Source organism: Miniopterus schreibersii (genome assembly GCF_964146895.1).
Source record: "Miniopterus schreibersii genome assembly, chromosome: 8".
NCBI lineage: Eukaryota > Metazoa > Chordata > Mammalia > Chiroptera > Miniopteridae > Miniopterus > Miniopterus schreibersii.
Window position 1 is genome coordinate 16145436 of NC_138109.1, and position 14280 is coordinate 16159715.

Below are 14280 nucleotides of genomic sequence, written 5' to 3' on the forward strand. Positions count from 1 at the left end.
AATTCTTGACTCTACTGTACAGTATCATTTAGCAATTTAGAGGCCAGGTGGTCTCCGAACTTGTGTTTAAATATGTCCTAAGATACAGCACATTACATCTTTGGACATCTCTGATTTTTGTATATAAGTCATTCTTATGTTAAGTCAAAATCTGTTTTCTCATAGCTTCCACTTCTTGGTCCTGAATGTAGGCATTCTAAAGAATTTTCTATCTTCCACATTATCAGCTCTTTATATAGTTAAAGTAACTCTCATGCTGGAATTAGTCACAGTTATTACCCTCAGATAACTTACTATCTTATATCCAGCTCTGTCCCAGTCTTCCCCCTAGTTGCCCTTCTGCTTTCTTCCCTGCTTTTTCTAGCTTTCCTTGCTTTATCAACTCTTTCTCTTTCTGGCTCTACTGCCCAGAGGTTGCTTCTCTGTGGTTTATTTAGTTTTATGTCCCTACCCATTGACTTGTCTTCTCTAAAAGAACATTTTGAAGTTCCTGGAAATCCCATCTTCTTCATAGATAACACAGGCACTGGGATTTATTTAGATCAAAGAGTGGGGGTGGGATAATTTTGTGGCTTTGGAAACTTCTTGTAGCCCAGGATCTGTTAGCAAGATAGTATCACTGTTATATTTTGAATAAGCATCCCACCAGAGATACAAAAAATTATATTTCCTGCACTTTAAGTTTGCTTGCTCCTCTGATAGTGTGACTAACTTTACATACTTTAGCACCCCAAGTGATCCCATTTATACCAGTGTGATCTGATAAAATTATGGAAATTTACTTCCTGCTTAACATTCTGATTATGATGTAGATCCCCACCAGAAAAAAAAAAAAAGATATTAAAAATTTGACATGTTGATCCATCTCTTTTAGTTTGTACCTATCTCTTCAAAACTGTGAGGTTCTCAAAGGTGAGAGAGAGACCTTGTTTTATTCAGCTCTGTTTGCCAGTCTATCACCTCTACATCTCAGATATATAACAAGTAATTAATAATTGTTAAATTGAACTAAATGATTAGTCACAGACGGTAATGGATCAACTCTAACTTTTCACTTAGACTCTCTTATATTGGGACATGGATGTATGCCAAATTAATCACCGTATGCCCAATCAGTATAGGCAGGTAGCCCCCAAAACCCATATACGACCCCGAAGCCACTGCCTCTTGTTAATTCTGTAGTATTTCCCTGTTTATTCAAAGAATCTACATGTACCTCTATGATAGATGTCAGTTCTCTAGTAAATGTCTCGTAATTTGGTTCAATGTAAAGCTCTTATCCTTTTACCACAGGTAATAATCAACTATTTTCACTATAGAACATATTATTGAGATTGGGATATGCTTCTGTATGTATAAATTCATCTTGGATTGTAATATCAAAAAGGAAACCTGTTATTTGACAAGTTGTATTTATCCAAAAATACATTGCAGAGAGCAGTTTGATACATTTGTCTTGTGTTTTACATGATGTAAAAACAAGAAATGTATCAAACTCTTGTGATAGCAAGAGTTTTATATATCAGGTAGACCAGGGGTTGGCAAACTTTTTCTGTAAAGGGCCAGATAATAAATATTTTAGGCTTTGCGGGCCATCTAGTCTCTGTCAAAACTTTGCCATTGGAGAGTGAAAGGAGCATAGCCAATAAATAAACAAATGAACATGAATGTGTTCTAATCAGACTTTACTTATGGACACTGAAATTTGAATTTTGTATCATTTTTATGTGTCATTAAATATTATTCTATTTTTTCCCAATCATTTAAAAATATAAAACCATTCTTAGCTCATAGCCATGCAGAAACCAGAAGAAGGCTGGATTTGGCCTGCTGGCTTAGTTTGCTGACCCCTGACATAGGTCTAGAAAACCGGAGAACTGATTAATTACATTTTCTGTTTGTGTACTGTTTTGAAGAGCTGTAGTTGCAATCTAACATTCAATATTGATGTATTTTTTTAAGTTTACTGTTGAAAGTATTACAGATGTCCCCCTTTTTCACTCCATTGACCGAAATATTTATTATCTTGTTTATGATGAGAAATGGAAAACAAAAGACAAGGTATTTGTTCCCGTTTATCTAGCAGTCAGGGTACACCTGAACGATATAATCTAAAACATCTGGAACCACCACAGGACGCCTGCCTTTGTCAGTTTTTCAAATTGTTCTCTGTTAACTATGTGTGTAACATATTCAGTGATGAATCTAGCTAACTTTTTTGGTGTTTTTTTTGTTTTATTTGTTTGTTTTTTGTTTTTTAAGGGTCTACCCCCATTTTCCCCTAAGGAATAAACAATTCCCCAATTCACCTTCTCTTTAGCCAAGTTTTAGACATTATCTAACAAACACAGTAAAGAAAGTGAAATGATTTTCAGTCACAACTTTTGGTACACCTTAGTTTGTAAGCAGGTGGGTATCTAGGAAAACATTTGAGAAGGATTCCTCTTTCAAAATAAAGAGATTTCTCTGAGAGGAATTCCTCAATTCAGAGCCTAATTGGGCAGTATTTACCAATAAGTCAGAATAAAATGACATTATATTCTTTCATAAGTGTCTTTGCTCCCAAGTTGACATGGTTGTGTTCTGAAGGATTTTTTGATCTGTAATTAGCTTCACGAGGTCCTTTCTCATAAACCCCTAAACCTATGTTCCTTTCGGTTCCCTGGTCCAGGATTCTTGAGCTCTGATACTCGGTTGAATAAACTGTTTATGCATTTAGCAGTTCAGCAGTATATTTAAGCCTAAAGAAATCTGCTAAGAACTTCTCTTTTGGAACAGTTTTTTTGATATTTTTCTTATGTTATTTGCTCTGTTAATATGTAAATTTATTCTGAATAAATCTTATTGCAAATCTGATTCTGGTTGATACTAGTCATTAAGGGAAATAGAAGCCAGTAATGCTGTACATAGTCAGACACACTACCAAAAAAAGATAAAGGAAGCTCTGCTTCAGTGGATCGTTCAGAAATCCTGTCAGCCAGTCTTTCCAGAAAAGTTCTCCTGGTTTTCCATATTTTTACTCTTATCCATGGCCCAGTAATTACCTTTTGCTCATTCCTAAAAGAGAGATAACTTGTCGACATGGTTCAGTTCTCAGAATATTTTATATCAGCTTGGAACTCATTTGACTTATTTATACCAGGTATTTAACTTTTTCTAACCAACTTAATCAGTCACTATAATGCACGTAATTGTCACATCTGTTAGAAGCATTTTTAATATGCTGAATATGTCTTTTGGTTGTGTGTGTTTTTTTTAAAGCACTCTACAAATTCGTAGTTATTAACCAGCCAGTATTGCCACTCCGATCATATTGAAGAGTGGAGTGGGTGTGGATATGTGGGTGTGAGGAGAGCTGCTCCTGTAATGTGAATGTGGAATTAACAGAAGGTATTCCACGTGGTCTCTTTCTTCACCTTGGGTAAACCTTCTCTCTCATTCTCCTCTGTCAGTTCTACATTCTATTGTATTATCCAGGTGATTACTTAAAACCAACACCCTACATTTTGAAGTGGTCTATTTACTAGCTCAAAGTAAGTACCTTGTGGAGGTGTGAGTAATATAAAAATTTTGCAGTGTTTCTCCAAAGCCACATTCCTTTTAGGAATTTGTTGACAATGTTAACACAGAAGGCCATTTTCATTATTATAGGTTTTTTCAGGAAAAGAAGACACAGCTAGTTAGTATCTAATAGTTTTCTGTTGTACTTAGCTCTGTGGAATCAACATGCTATTTTCTAGATATCAGATAGGGGCATAATATTTTTCTTAAGTGCTTACTGTGGCTTTATCATTTTGCAGAATTGAGACTTCTGAGAAATCCTGCCAAATATGTTTGTGTTCCATACTAAATGAATTTTGGTACTGGTTATAGCCCTTTCCATCTTCATCTTGCCACCTCACCCTTCTTAGTAGAATAAAATAAAATTGACCAACCAAAGGCTTCTGGTCTCCTAGATATGTTTAGTATAACCTTTAATATTTGCTCAATCACTTTGACTTCTATAGCTCTGTTCAAGTTTGAGAACACTCATTTGATCTGTGGAGTCCTTGCTGGTGAGTGCAGTATTAAGGCAAAATTTTCTATTATATAATAGTTAAAATTTTGCATCAGGCACTGATCTTGAAGCTGTTTGCTTTTATATTCACGTATTCTGGGGATAATCTAATAACAGCACTATTTAGGAAATTATAGAAACTATGCTTGAAGGATATGCCACTGGCAAATTCCATTTGCTGGCATTTGTGAAAGGCTGCATTATGGAGTGATTTTCATATAATAAGCAATTTTACCAACTGTGATTTAATTAAGGCCAACATCTTCCTCAATAAGCTCCTTTATCCAGATGTAATCTTTATATGCCAGAGAATAGCAATGGACCATGAAAATGACTCAACTTTCATGGAGAAGCTAGTGATCTCTACAAGGATGTATTCCTAGCTAGGGACCAATGGCATACAAACTTTTTCTTTTAATGGGGGAGGGTATAGTCAAGCGAGAAAAATTAGAATGAAGAGAAATGAATTGCATGATAAAGAACGGCACACTAGAGAGGAAAGATAGAATTTTTAAACCATCTTTTGCTGGCCACATGGTTACTCTGTTGTTAGTTTATCCCCATCTTGAGTGTTTGTGATTCTAATGTCCTTTTTTAAACCACCAGTTGGCCTGAGTTTTCCACCAAAAGTGTACCAAAACTGATAATTATGAGGCTTTGCGGGGCAGGGGGCCAGGGGATGTTTTTCTTTTTGGTAATTTTTGTTCTTCTTTCTTCATTTCTTTCCTTTTTTGGCTGAAGAATGGGCTACTGCTGCTTGACTTGTCATCTTTATGTGCTGTTTATATATGGCTTTTACAGAAGAAGGCGTTACCACATCTGATTTATCTTTCATTGCAAGTGTCTATTTAAAAACATTTGTTTTAACTTGACAAATTTTAAAAAATCACCAGATTAATGTTCCTAGTGATTATTATATAACCAAGGGAACCACTGTTGTTATTAATTTTTCAAAATGGGAATAAGATTACAGATATTGGTGTCGCATAAGTTTTGTTTTTTAGAACTTTTCCCCAAGGCCTTTAAAGCCATTCTTTGCTGAGACATGAACTTGCCATGTTTTGTTAAAGAGAAGAGTGTAGAAACAAAGCACTCGCAATTAACTGATCTTTCAGGATTGGATTGTACATTTTTTAGTTTGCATGTCAAAGACCATTTGGGGGTATTATTTAAATACATTGTTGATAATTTAAGTGACTGTAATATTTATTGTTTACTTCAGTTAAGAACCAGGAGCTGGACTCTTCTGCTGGGTATCTTCCTTTGTGCTAAGATAACCTCGACTCCTGCTGGTTCTGTGGGCATTTGAATGCAAGGCATTTCTTACTGGGTTTGCAAAACAAGGGTAATATGCTCTGTGGGTATATGTGTGTCTGTGCACACCCCTCCCCCTCAATCCCACAGCCACTTTCTGCTCACTCCCTTTTTCTTATCAAAACTTATTTTTAAAAATTATGCAAATCTTAGCCCTGGCCAGGTGGCTCAGATGGTTGGAGCATTGTCCCGTACACCAAAAGGTTGCAGGTTCAATTTCCAGTCAGGGCACATACCCAGGTTGTGGGTTTTATCCCTGGTCCAGGTGCATATGGGAGGCAATCTATCAATGTGTCTCTCTCTTCCTCAAATCAATAAACATATCTTTGAGTGAGGATGGGAAAAAAATTATACAAATCTTGTTAAGAAGTATAATGAATCCCCAAACCTCGTATTTCTGAGGTCCAGAGACACTGATAAAAATTGAATGTATTAGCTTTCCCTGAGGTATTTGCATTTCCACAGGCCACAGAGACACTGCAAAGGTGATGGAGACATCACAAGGCCAGTCCTAATTCTCAGTTTACTTGATAGAATGGCAAAATAGAATGAAGAAAATATGAAAAGCAGTTGTGGTTTAGTAGATGTAGTGGATTTAGAGTTCCGTGTGTAAGTGACTACAGAGATAGTATGCTAAATCTCAGACTCTTTATGCAAAATTTAGTAAATTTCAGGAAACAAAATCTGTGGGTAGTAACATAGAAAGATATGCTTTGGGCTTAGAAACAGCAATAAATCTATTAAGCTTTAAAATAATTGTAAACTTTGTGATTAATCAGAAATGTTCTTCCTATTTTCTTTCTTAACAGTGTATCTCTCAAAACTATTAAAAATGGCCTGCCTACTGTCCTTTGTAAGGATCTTGGCTCAGGAATATTTATTAAATATCCTCATAGTGTACCTATTTTAATTCTTATTTTCTATCACAATTTATTTCTTCAAAATTCTGCCTGGTGATGTTCTCTAGAATATAATGAAAACCTGGCCCCAAACTTGCTAACCTGAAAGGAAGTCCAGCTTGAGTTAAATCCATAGACTTGGCCCACTTCGTGTGCTCTAGAAACACTTCCATGTAGGGACTATATGTCTTTATTGCTCTGGTTCATGTTTCTTTGCAAAAAAGTAGTATTTTAAGAAATATAGGACAAAAGCAAATAATATTTAGTATTTTCTTAGCACTTCATTTTGAGCACTGTATACAACCCTCACAATAGCCATATCAGGTAGATAGTGATGTTCTTATGATAAAATTGAGTCTCAGGTTCAGAGACCTGCCAAGAAAAAGCAGCTAAGTAAATGTGAAACTTTTTGATTTGGAATATAGGGTTTGAGACTATTAAAGATGGTGCTGGTACAGTGAGGTAGTCAGGGTATTTATGCAGTTTAGAGAAAGAATTTGTATTTTGGTCTGATTGGACTATGAAAGTTCTTTTTGCACTCATCATTTGTGTTTCCTACTTCTCAATTTAGTCAATTTGATAAAATAAAATGTTACTTTAGCATGTTAATGGCCCTACCTTAATATTTGTCTTGTGTAATTTCAGCAAGTAAGAAAACCCATATTTATTAATTTGTTTATAATGTCTGTTTGAACATGCATATAATATGAATTTAAGATTTTCACAGGTATTCTAAAGATAGGTCTTTGAAAACATTGAATAGAATATGAGGGAAAGCATTTTTTGAAAACTTAAACATGTAGTGATTCCAAGGCCCTCATTAGAAGTTAGCTTTTTAACTCACATGACTGTGTTTTCTTCTTTCTTTCAAAAATCTTCTCTCAACTATCTAATTCTGCTTGTGTTAGACTCAGTAACATTGCTGACTGGTTTATTTCAGTACTTAGTGTAACATTATAATAAGGAGAATGCACAAAAAATAATAAGACACTATAATTAAGCATAGAGACCTGCTCTAATAAAAGTTTGCCTTTTCCCCAAGGTTCTACCATTGCCACAACCACCACATGGCCCTGAGTTTATTATGTAAACATATTTAACTGCCATCTGTACATATCATTGTCAATATCCTCATTCAACTAAGTCTATCCTGGAGATTAGATCACTGCTTTCCTTCATTTATCCCCAAGTCACCTAAAAGGTTTCTCTTCTGAGATGGCAATTAAACCACTGTCTATTGAATTGGGTCAGTTCATTCTGATGTCTCATACTTGATTTTAATAAAACAAGGTCTCAGCCTGAGATGTAGGACACTCAGCCGGGGGGGGGGGGGGATAGGGGGAGGGAGGAGAGAAATATAGATCATTCTGATGGGAAGTATGATAGTGTTGATCTATAATATCACTAATCTAGAGTTATTGTTCAGGTCAAGTTTGGGGATACTTTGATCTTAAGTATTTTATATTTCTAGTTGCTATCATGACTTTGCCAAGAGAGTGATAATTTTCTTTGAGTGTCTTCACTGTTGCAGAGACAGGTATCTAATAAGAAAATTTACTTAGAAATTAAATCACAGTTACAATCTTATTTTTATTCACATCCCTGCATCTCTAAATCAGAAACATTAAGCAAAGTATAAATTGCTTACCAGACTCTTCAGGTTTTACAGATCATTTCATTATGAAACCAGATATAAAAGCTTGCATAAGAAAAGAATGTAATAACATTTCCATTAAATAAATAATGCATATTTATCTTAAGAAGGTTAGGAAGTACAGAAAAACACAAGGAAAGAAATTAAATTATTTGCAATTCTACCGCTAGTGATGTTTTAGTATAGTATATGCCTTAAAGTCTTTTTCATGTGTATAATTAATTATACACATAAGAAAATATAATTGTTAAATGGCTAAGAAATGAAACAGCACATTATCAAGGGGAGGTTTGGTCTTTGAAGTTAGCATTTTTGCCTCTTTCCTCATTTCAACATCTAATCATGTCCTGACATGAAAGTACTTCCCGAAATCACCTGGCACTACTGACAGTGATAGTGCTGCTGTTCATTTGGTCTTATCTACCTACCCAGGATTTTGATATTAGAAAGATAAAAATGAGACAACACAGGTTCTTATCTTTCTTTTAACAGAGAGAGGATTTGTTTTTGTATTGTTACCCAAAGGTAAAGCAGGAACAAATGATCAAATGTGTGGGGCGGAAATCACTACAGAGGCCTTCCAGGAAAAAACTTACATGTCTTTTGCTTCTGTAGCAAAATTTAGAAAGATTTTCAGGATTTATTTTCATTGTGATGCTAATAGGATAAGATAGTTTTGTCAGCACAACTGTGCTTGTTTTGATAGTCTCTTCAAATATATAAATCCTTTACTTCAAAAATCCTTTACTGAAAAAAACAACTCTGGATTGCACTTAATGAAACGGCAGCAAAATACCTGTAAAACACCCATATCCTGCTCTTACTGATATCTGGAATCTAAGGCAAGAGAGAGGTAATTTATAACTCCCCAAAGTACATACATACACGGGGTTTGATAACCCTGAGACATAATCCCTTTGAACAAATAGTTTTCAAGAGAAAGTCTTTAGAAAAAAAAAATCCCATCTCTGATACATGCACATGCACACACACGCTAAAGAAAATATGAATTATCACACATAGCAGGGACCATTGACTTTTTAAGTAAAATTGAGAATTTTAAATCATATAGTGTTCCTACTCAATTAAATATTTGTCTAACACTCTTTTCATAGTCTTGAAACAAACTAGGTAGCCTTGTAGTACTTTATACAAACAGCTGGTCTTTTTAATGTAGCATCTTTCTTATAGAGCCCCCATCAGTCCAGACAAGCAACATCTGAACTAACACCTTTGAATTACATTAAGTCTCAATTTTCTGTTCCTGTGGATGATTCAGACTCAGTCATATACTTATTCATGTCCCTGAGAATTTCCCTTCAAAGTTTCCAAACCAGTTTGATATTTACAGTTGTGCAGAGTCTACTATAACCCAGTGACGCTTGCTAATGGTCATAGCCAAAGGCACAGCATTATCAGTTAAAATTTCTCACTGATGTTATATTCCAAATTTTGAGTGTCTTATGTCAGAGATTTTATGTCTTCTTTTTGCCTTCATCTTTTCTTCTGGCTCTCCAGCCTTCTCCTTATATTTAAAAGGGTAGTGTTGGCCACTAAAAGAAGACTTTGGACAACCTTTGTATTTCTCAAAAGTATAGTCAGTTTTGGTGGACATGCCCTTGGTCCTACTTAAAATACTTTCTGTTGCCATGGGAAGAAATGGACTTTAGAACTAGAGACTGACTTGAGTTTAGATTCTAGCTCCATCACTTACTAGTTCTAAGTTGCTTAATCTCTCCATTTCTTCATCTATAAAACAGAGATAGTGACTTACCTCATAGTGAGGTGAAAAGTTAAATGAGGAAACATGTTAAAGTGACTCGCACAGTACCTGGCACATGGTGAACATGTAATAATGTTAATATTCCTCTTATTTTACTGAGGTAGGAGGTAAAATGCTGGACTAGACAATAGGTCACTTTTTATGTTCTTTTCAGTTGTTGAATAGCACAGGGCAAAGCAGAAGTTCTCAAGTCACCTGGATATAGTATACTTTTAACAAGTTTTTACTGAACATCTATTATGTGCCAAAAACTGTACAAGAGAGTACATAGTAGCATAGTAAGTGCTTATCCCCCAAGGAGCTCATAGTCTATTGGAAAAGGCTGGTAATTAGTAATGATAGGGTACAGTGGGAACAAAAGAGGAATGATATCTAAACATACTCTAGGCAGTCGGGGGAAACTTCCAGAAGAACTGAGCCTTGGGCTGAGCATGGACTTCCAGGCAGAAGGAACAGTGTTGACAATATTTACAAAGCACAGAAGCAAAAGAAAGCATGGTCTGTTCTAGGAACTGCAAATAGTTTTGAATTAACGGAGAGAAGGATTTGTGTGGAGGTGTAGCAGGGTGAAACCAGAGAGAGAGGTACGAGTCATATTTTAAAGTATATTCTGTGTCTTACTAAAGGGTCCGGACTTTAACCAGAAGGCAGTGAGGAACCGCTGAAGGGTTTAAGGTGCAAACTGGAATTTTCAATGTTTCATTTTTAGAAATAAACACTTTAGCAGCAGAATAGAGAATGTATTCAAGGAAGGTTTGAGATGAGAAAGACGGTAAGAAGAAAAACTGTTTAGAGTGGGAGTAGTCAGCCGGGTGAGGCGTTATAAATGAAGATAGCAAGTGTGGGGATAGAAACAAGCAGGTGGGTAAGGGAGATATTAAAGTGGAGTAGAAATGACTTGATGATATAATCTATGGGAGGCAGTGGATGCGTGTAAGGAAGGCATTAAAGGTGATTCTTGGATTCTGGCATGGAAGACTGGTGAATGATGGTGCCATTACCAACGTAATAGAATTGATGGAGGAGGTTGGGGTGATGGGTCCAGACGGCAGCCGAGATGAGTTTAATTTGGGGCATATTGCATACCATATGCCTGGGAGGATGTCCAGTAAGTAGTTGGCTGTGTTGTCCAAGAGATCTGGACAACAGAGCCAACTGGAGAGGTGGATTTGACCATATGTGAGAGTGCTGTAAGTGGTAATTTAACCCATCTGTTACCAGTTTTCCTTTATTTCCAATGACTAACATATATTAGGTGATCAGTAAATATTTGCTGAATTGATATTACCATGGCTACAGCTTTTACCCTTGGTCTCTGTACATGCTTTGAAATAAATGATTGATCTCTCTAATTTTACTCAGCAGTAGGCAACTTTGAGCCAGGTGTTACAGGCCCAAACAATGTTTAATTCACAAATGGATTATTGATGACAGACCACCACTAATCACTTGAGTAGACTGGTACAAAATTGTCTCTTACTTGATTGATTATCTTAGGTATTTTCCTGGTTATTAATCAGCCTTCTCAGTTGTAAATAAATAAATAAGTATGGGGGGGAGCCATGAAGTTCCTCTCCGTGTGAATAGGTTTGGACATGCTGTTCTCAGAGCTAGCATACAGCAATTTGAGAAAGCCTATTTGTTTATTATCAGTTATCAGCTTATCTGTTTTTGGATATCTCTATATCAGCTTGTCTAACCCCAAAAGAAATGGTGAGATAAGTGCCCTAGAAAGTACAGTGTTAATATTACAACAAGTTCATTCTAGTGTCCCCAGGCCCCAGCATATTATAGATGCTCAGATAATGTTGATTGAATTACGTGAATCTATATGATATTTTAGAATTTACAAAGTGCTTTCATTTAGATTATTGTATTTGATCTTCAGAATCCTATGAGTCCAACCAAGTATTATCCTCATTTTGAGTATGAGGAAATCATATACCTTTAGCAATATTTTATGGATCTCTGATACATCTGCAGAGAGAGATGATTTCTATTGTCATTTCTCAATTCAGTTTTTTTAATGTCCTAAGCCATATTTATAATCAGTCAATGAAAGACCTGCCTAATCAAAATTCAGTTTGTACCACTTTGTGATGCTCCTGACTCTTTCAAAATGGCTTAGAAGAAAAGTTGGCCTCCAGTTCCTGAGTGCATTGCCTCTTTTCTTGCTTTAACAGAGCACTGGTTTATATTCATCACAGTGTAGGCTCGTTTACAAGTAAAGGAGCAGCAGTGATGTGAGCACTAAAATGTGTACGCTGGTCCAAGCACATGTGATTTACTTCAGGAACACTTTCTTAAGTGAGTCCCTGTCTATGATTCAGTTCCTTTGTGGTACATCATATGGTAAATTGACCTCACCAAAATTTCAGGCCCAAGTGGCGTATTTACAGCTTTCTGGTGAGCACTTGCATGTGTTACTTCCCATGACATTTGACTTCTGTTAGATTGTTCATTTTTTTTTTTAATATGTCTTTATTGATTTCAGAGAGAGAAATGGAGAGGGAAAGGGAGATAGAAACAATAATGAGAGAGTTATTGATTGGCTGCCTCTTGCACACCCCTAATTGGGGATCAAGCCCGCAACCCAGGCATGTACCCTGACTGAGAATCAAACCGAGATCTCCTGGATCCTAGGTGGATGCTCAACCGCTGAGCCACACTGGCCAGGCAGGTTGTTCATTTTTCAAATGGCTCGTTCTTTTCCTGCTAGTGTGAATTCCTTCTTTTCTTTCCACCCTCAGCGCCTTTCTTTAAACTTTAGGAATAGGTCCATCTACTGTGGCATTTTCTTTTCATACACGTTCTCTTGGAAGTACTTATTTTAGATCTGTTTTCCTGTGATGTGAGATGGTTAGCCTAAGAGGGAACTCTGTGTTTTCAGGATTCATTTCCCTTAGGGGCTGCAGATGTTAGTCATTCGTCTGTGAAGAAGTGACCTCAGCTGCTGGGTCACTTTTATTCTGTTTACAAAGAAATGTTTCACTACTTTTGCTAATACATTGAATTCCATGGGAATGATTGGATTAAGTCTGTGCCGGATGAACTCAGCTTCTATATCCCTGCCAACCAAAGTCTGGATTCTAGCTTCTGCATCAGGTGCTAGTATGATGGTACAAAGGGCTTGGAGACATGAAACATTTTTCAACCTGATCAGACTCCTCAAGAGTATGTTTTGGTTGACTCATAAATTGCATTGTGCCCTGCGTGTGGTAATGAGCTGTGTATTTAGGAATGGCAAAGTAACTCCTTTATGTATGAAGAGTATGTCATACAGGGAAGACCAGAGTAATACAAAGTGCTTGGTACAGGGTGCGGGACATTGAAATTACTTCTCAGATTAACAGAATTCTAGAAATATGACCAAAATAAGGTTAACTGCTTAAGCTGCTTAATTCTTTCTGTGACGACCTCAGGAGCTAAGATTATTGGTTTATATGTGTATTAATATTTTTGAGGCCTCTTAGAAAGCATTGTTGATTCTCAGAGTTTACTACATTCCCCATTTATTCCTAATTGTCTTGCTTTTGTATGTGTTCATTCATTTGTAGAATGTAAATGGCATTCGCACAGAGGAGGCGGCTGCCGTGACAAAGGGGCCATCTACCAACCCTGACTCTGAATGGGAGGGCCCCAAGCATTCAGTAATTCCTAGTAAGAGCCAAATGACCACCCCGTCGGAGTCTCCACAAAGCTTTGACTTTGGCTCCCTCTCCATAAGCAGCAAGGAGACAGAAGAGAAGGAGCAGGGGGCAGCTGGCTATCTTGATATTAAGGAAATGCCACAAGGCCCAAGTGGGGAGTGTGTAGGAGTGGAGGAGCAGGCCAGTGCCTTAAAGCTCTCAGTATCACCAGCTTCCTCTCAGCTGCAACTTGGTGAAAAAAGAGCAGAGAGTAGTGAAGACCATGTTACACCAGGAGAGCCACTTGGAAAGCAAAATGGATCATTTCTTGACTCTTGTGTGGGTAACCAGTTCCCCACCCTCATTCGAAGTTTCCAGGTAGTAACTGATTCACTGACACAGGTCTAATGACTCACTTTGGGAGAGGGCCAGAATCTGTTCTGTGGAGGAGGTGGAGGTGGTGGTAGTGGTGGTGGTGAGGGTAGTAGTCTCTGCTTTTTTCAAAATCACAGAATAAAATTGAAGCCCTTGATTACTATAAAGAAATTTAGTCAGAGGAATTAACTGCGTGAGATGCTTTTTCCCATGATGACTTAACAAGACTCTTGGGGGTAAATGCCAGCTATTAACCTTTATGAAGCTGGTGTGTGTTTCTCTTTTCCTTGCTCAAGTATGGGCAATGTGAAGAAATGAATTTCTCAGATTTATATGATGAGGAGCCTACAGTGTTCTGAGACCATGTCAAAAAATTCAGATACTCCTAATTAAAAGGGGTAACTGACTTTATTATGAGATTTCAGGCCCCCCCAAATTTATTTCTGTATTACAGCCACACTGTACAGGCCACCACTCCCACTGACCCCACTCACGGGGGCTTCCGTGATCATAGGCACTAATCTCCTGTGCTAAGGTGGATGGCCACTTAACTGTATCACAATCAAACA

The 14280-nt window shown here is 36.9% G+C and overlaps 1 protein-coding gene across 15 annotated transcripts in view; it reads left to right on the plus strand.

The window, feature by feature from the left end:
• Positions 1-14280, plus strand: part of EPB41 (erythrocyte membrane protein band 4.1) — a 138391-nt gene that overhangs the window by 113874 nt on the left and 10237 nt on the right. For 5 of the 15 annotated variants that reach the window (XM_081146167.1, XM_081146169.1, XM_081146164.1 and 2 more), the window contains one exon: positions 13265-13714. The exons of the other annotated variants lie outside the window; for them this stretch is intronic. In XM_081146167.1, coding sequence (XP_081002293.1) covers positions 13265-13714 — 450 coding nt within the window. The remainder of the gene's footprint in view (positions 1-13264; positions 13715-14280) is intronic. 15 annotated transcript variants of the gene reach the window in all.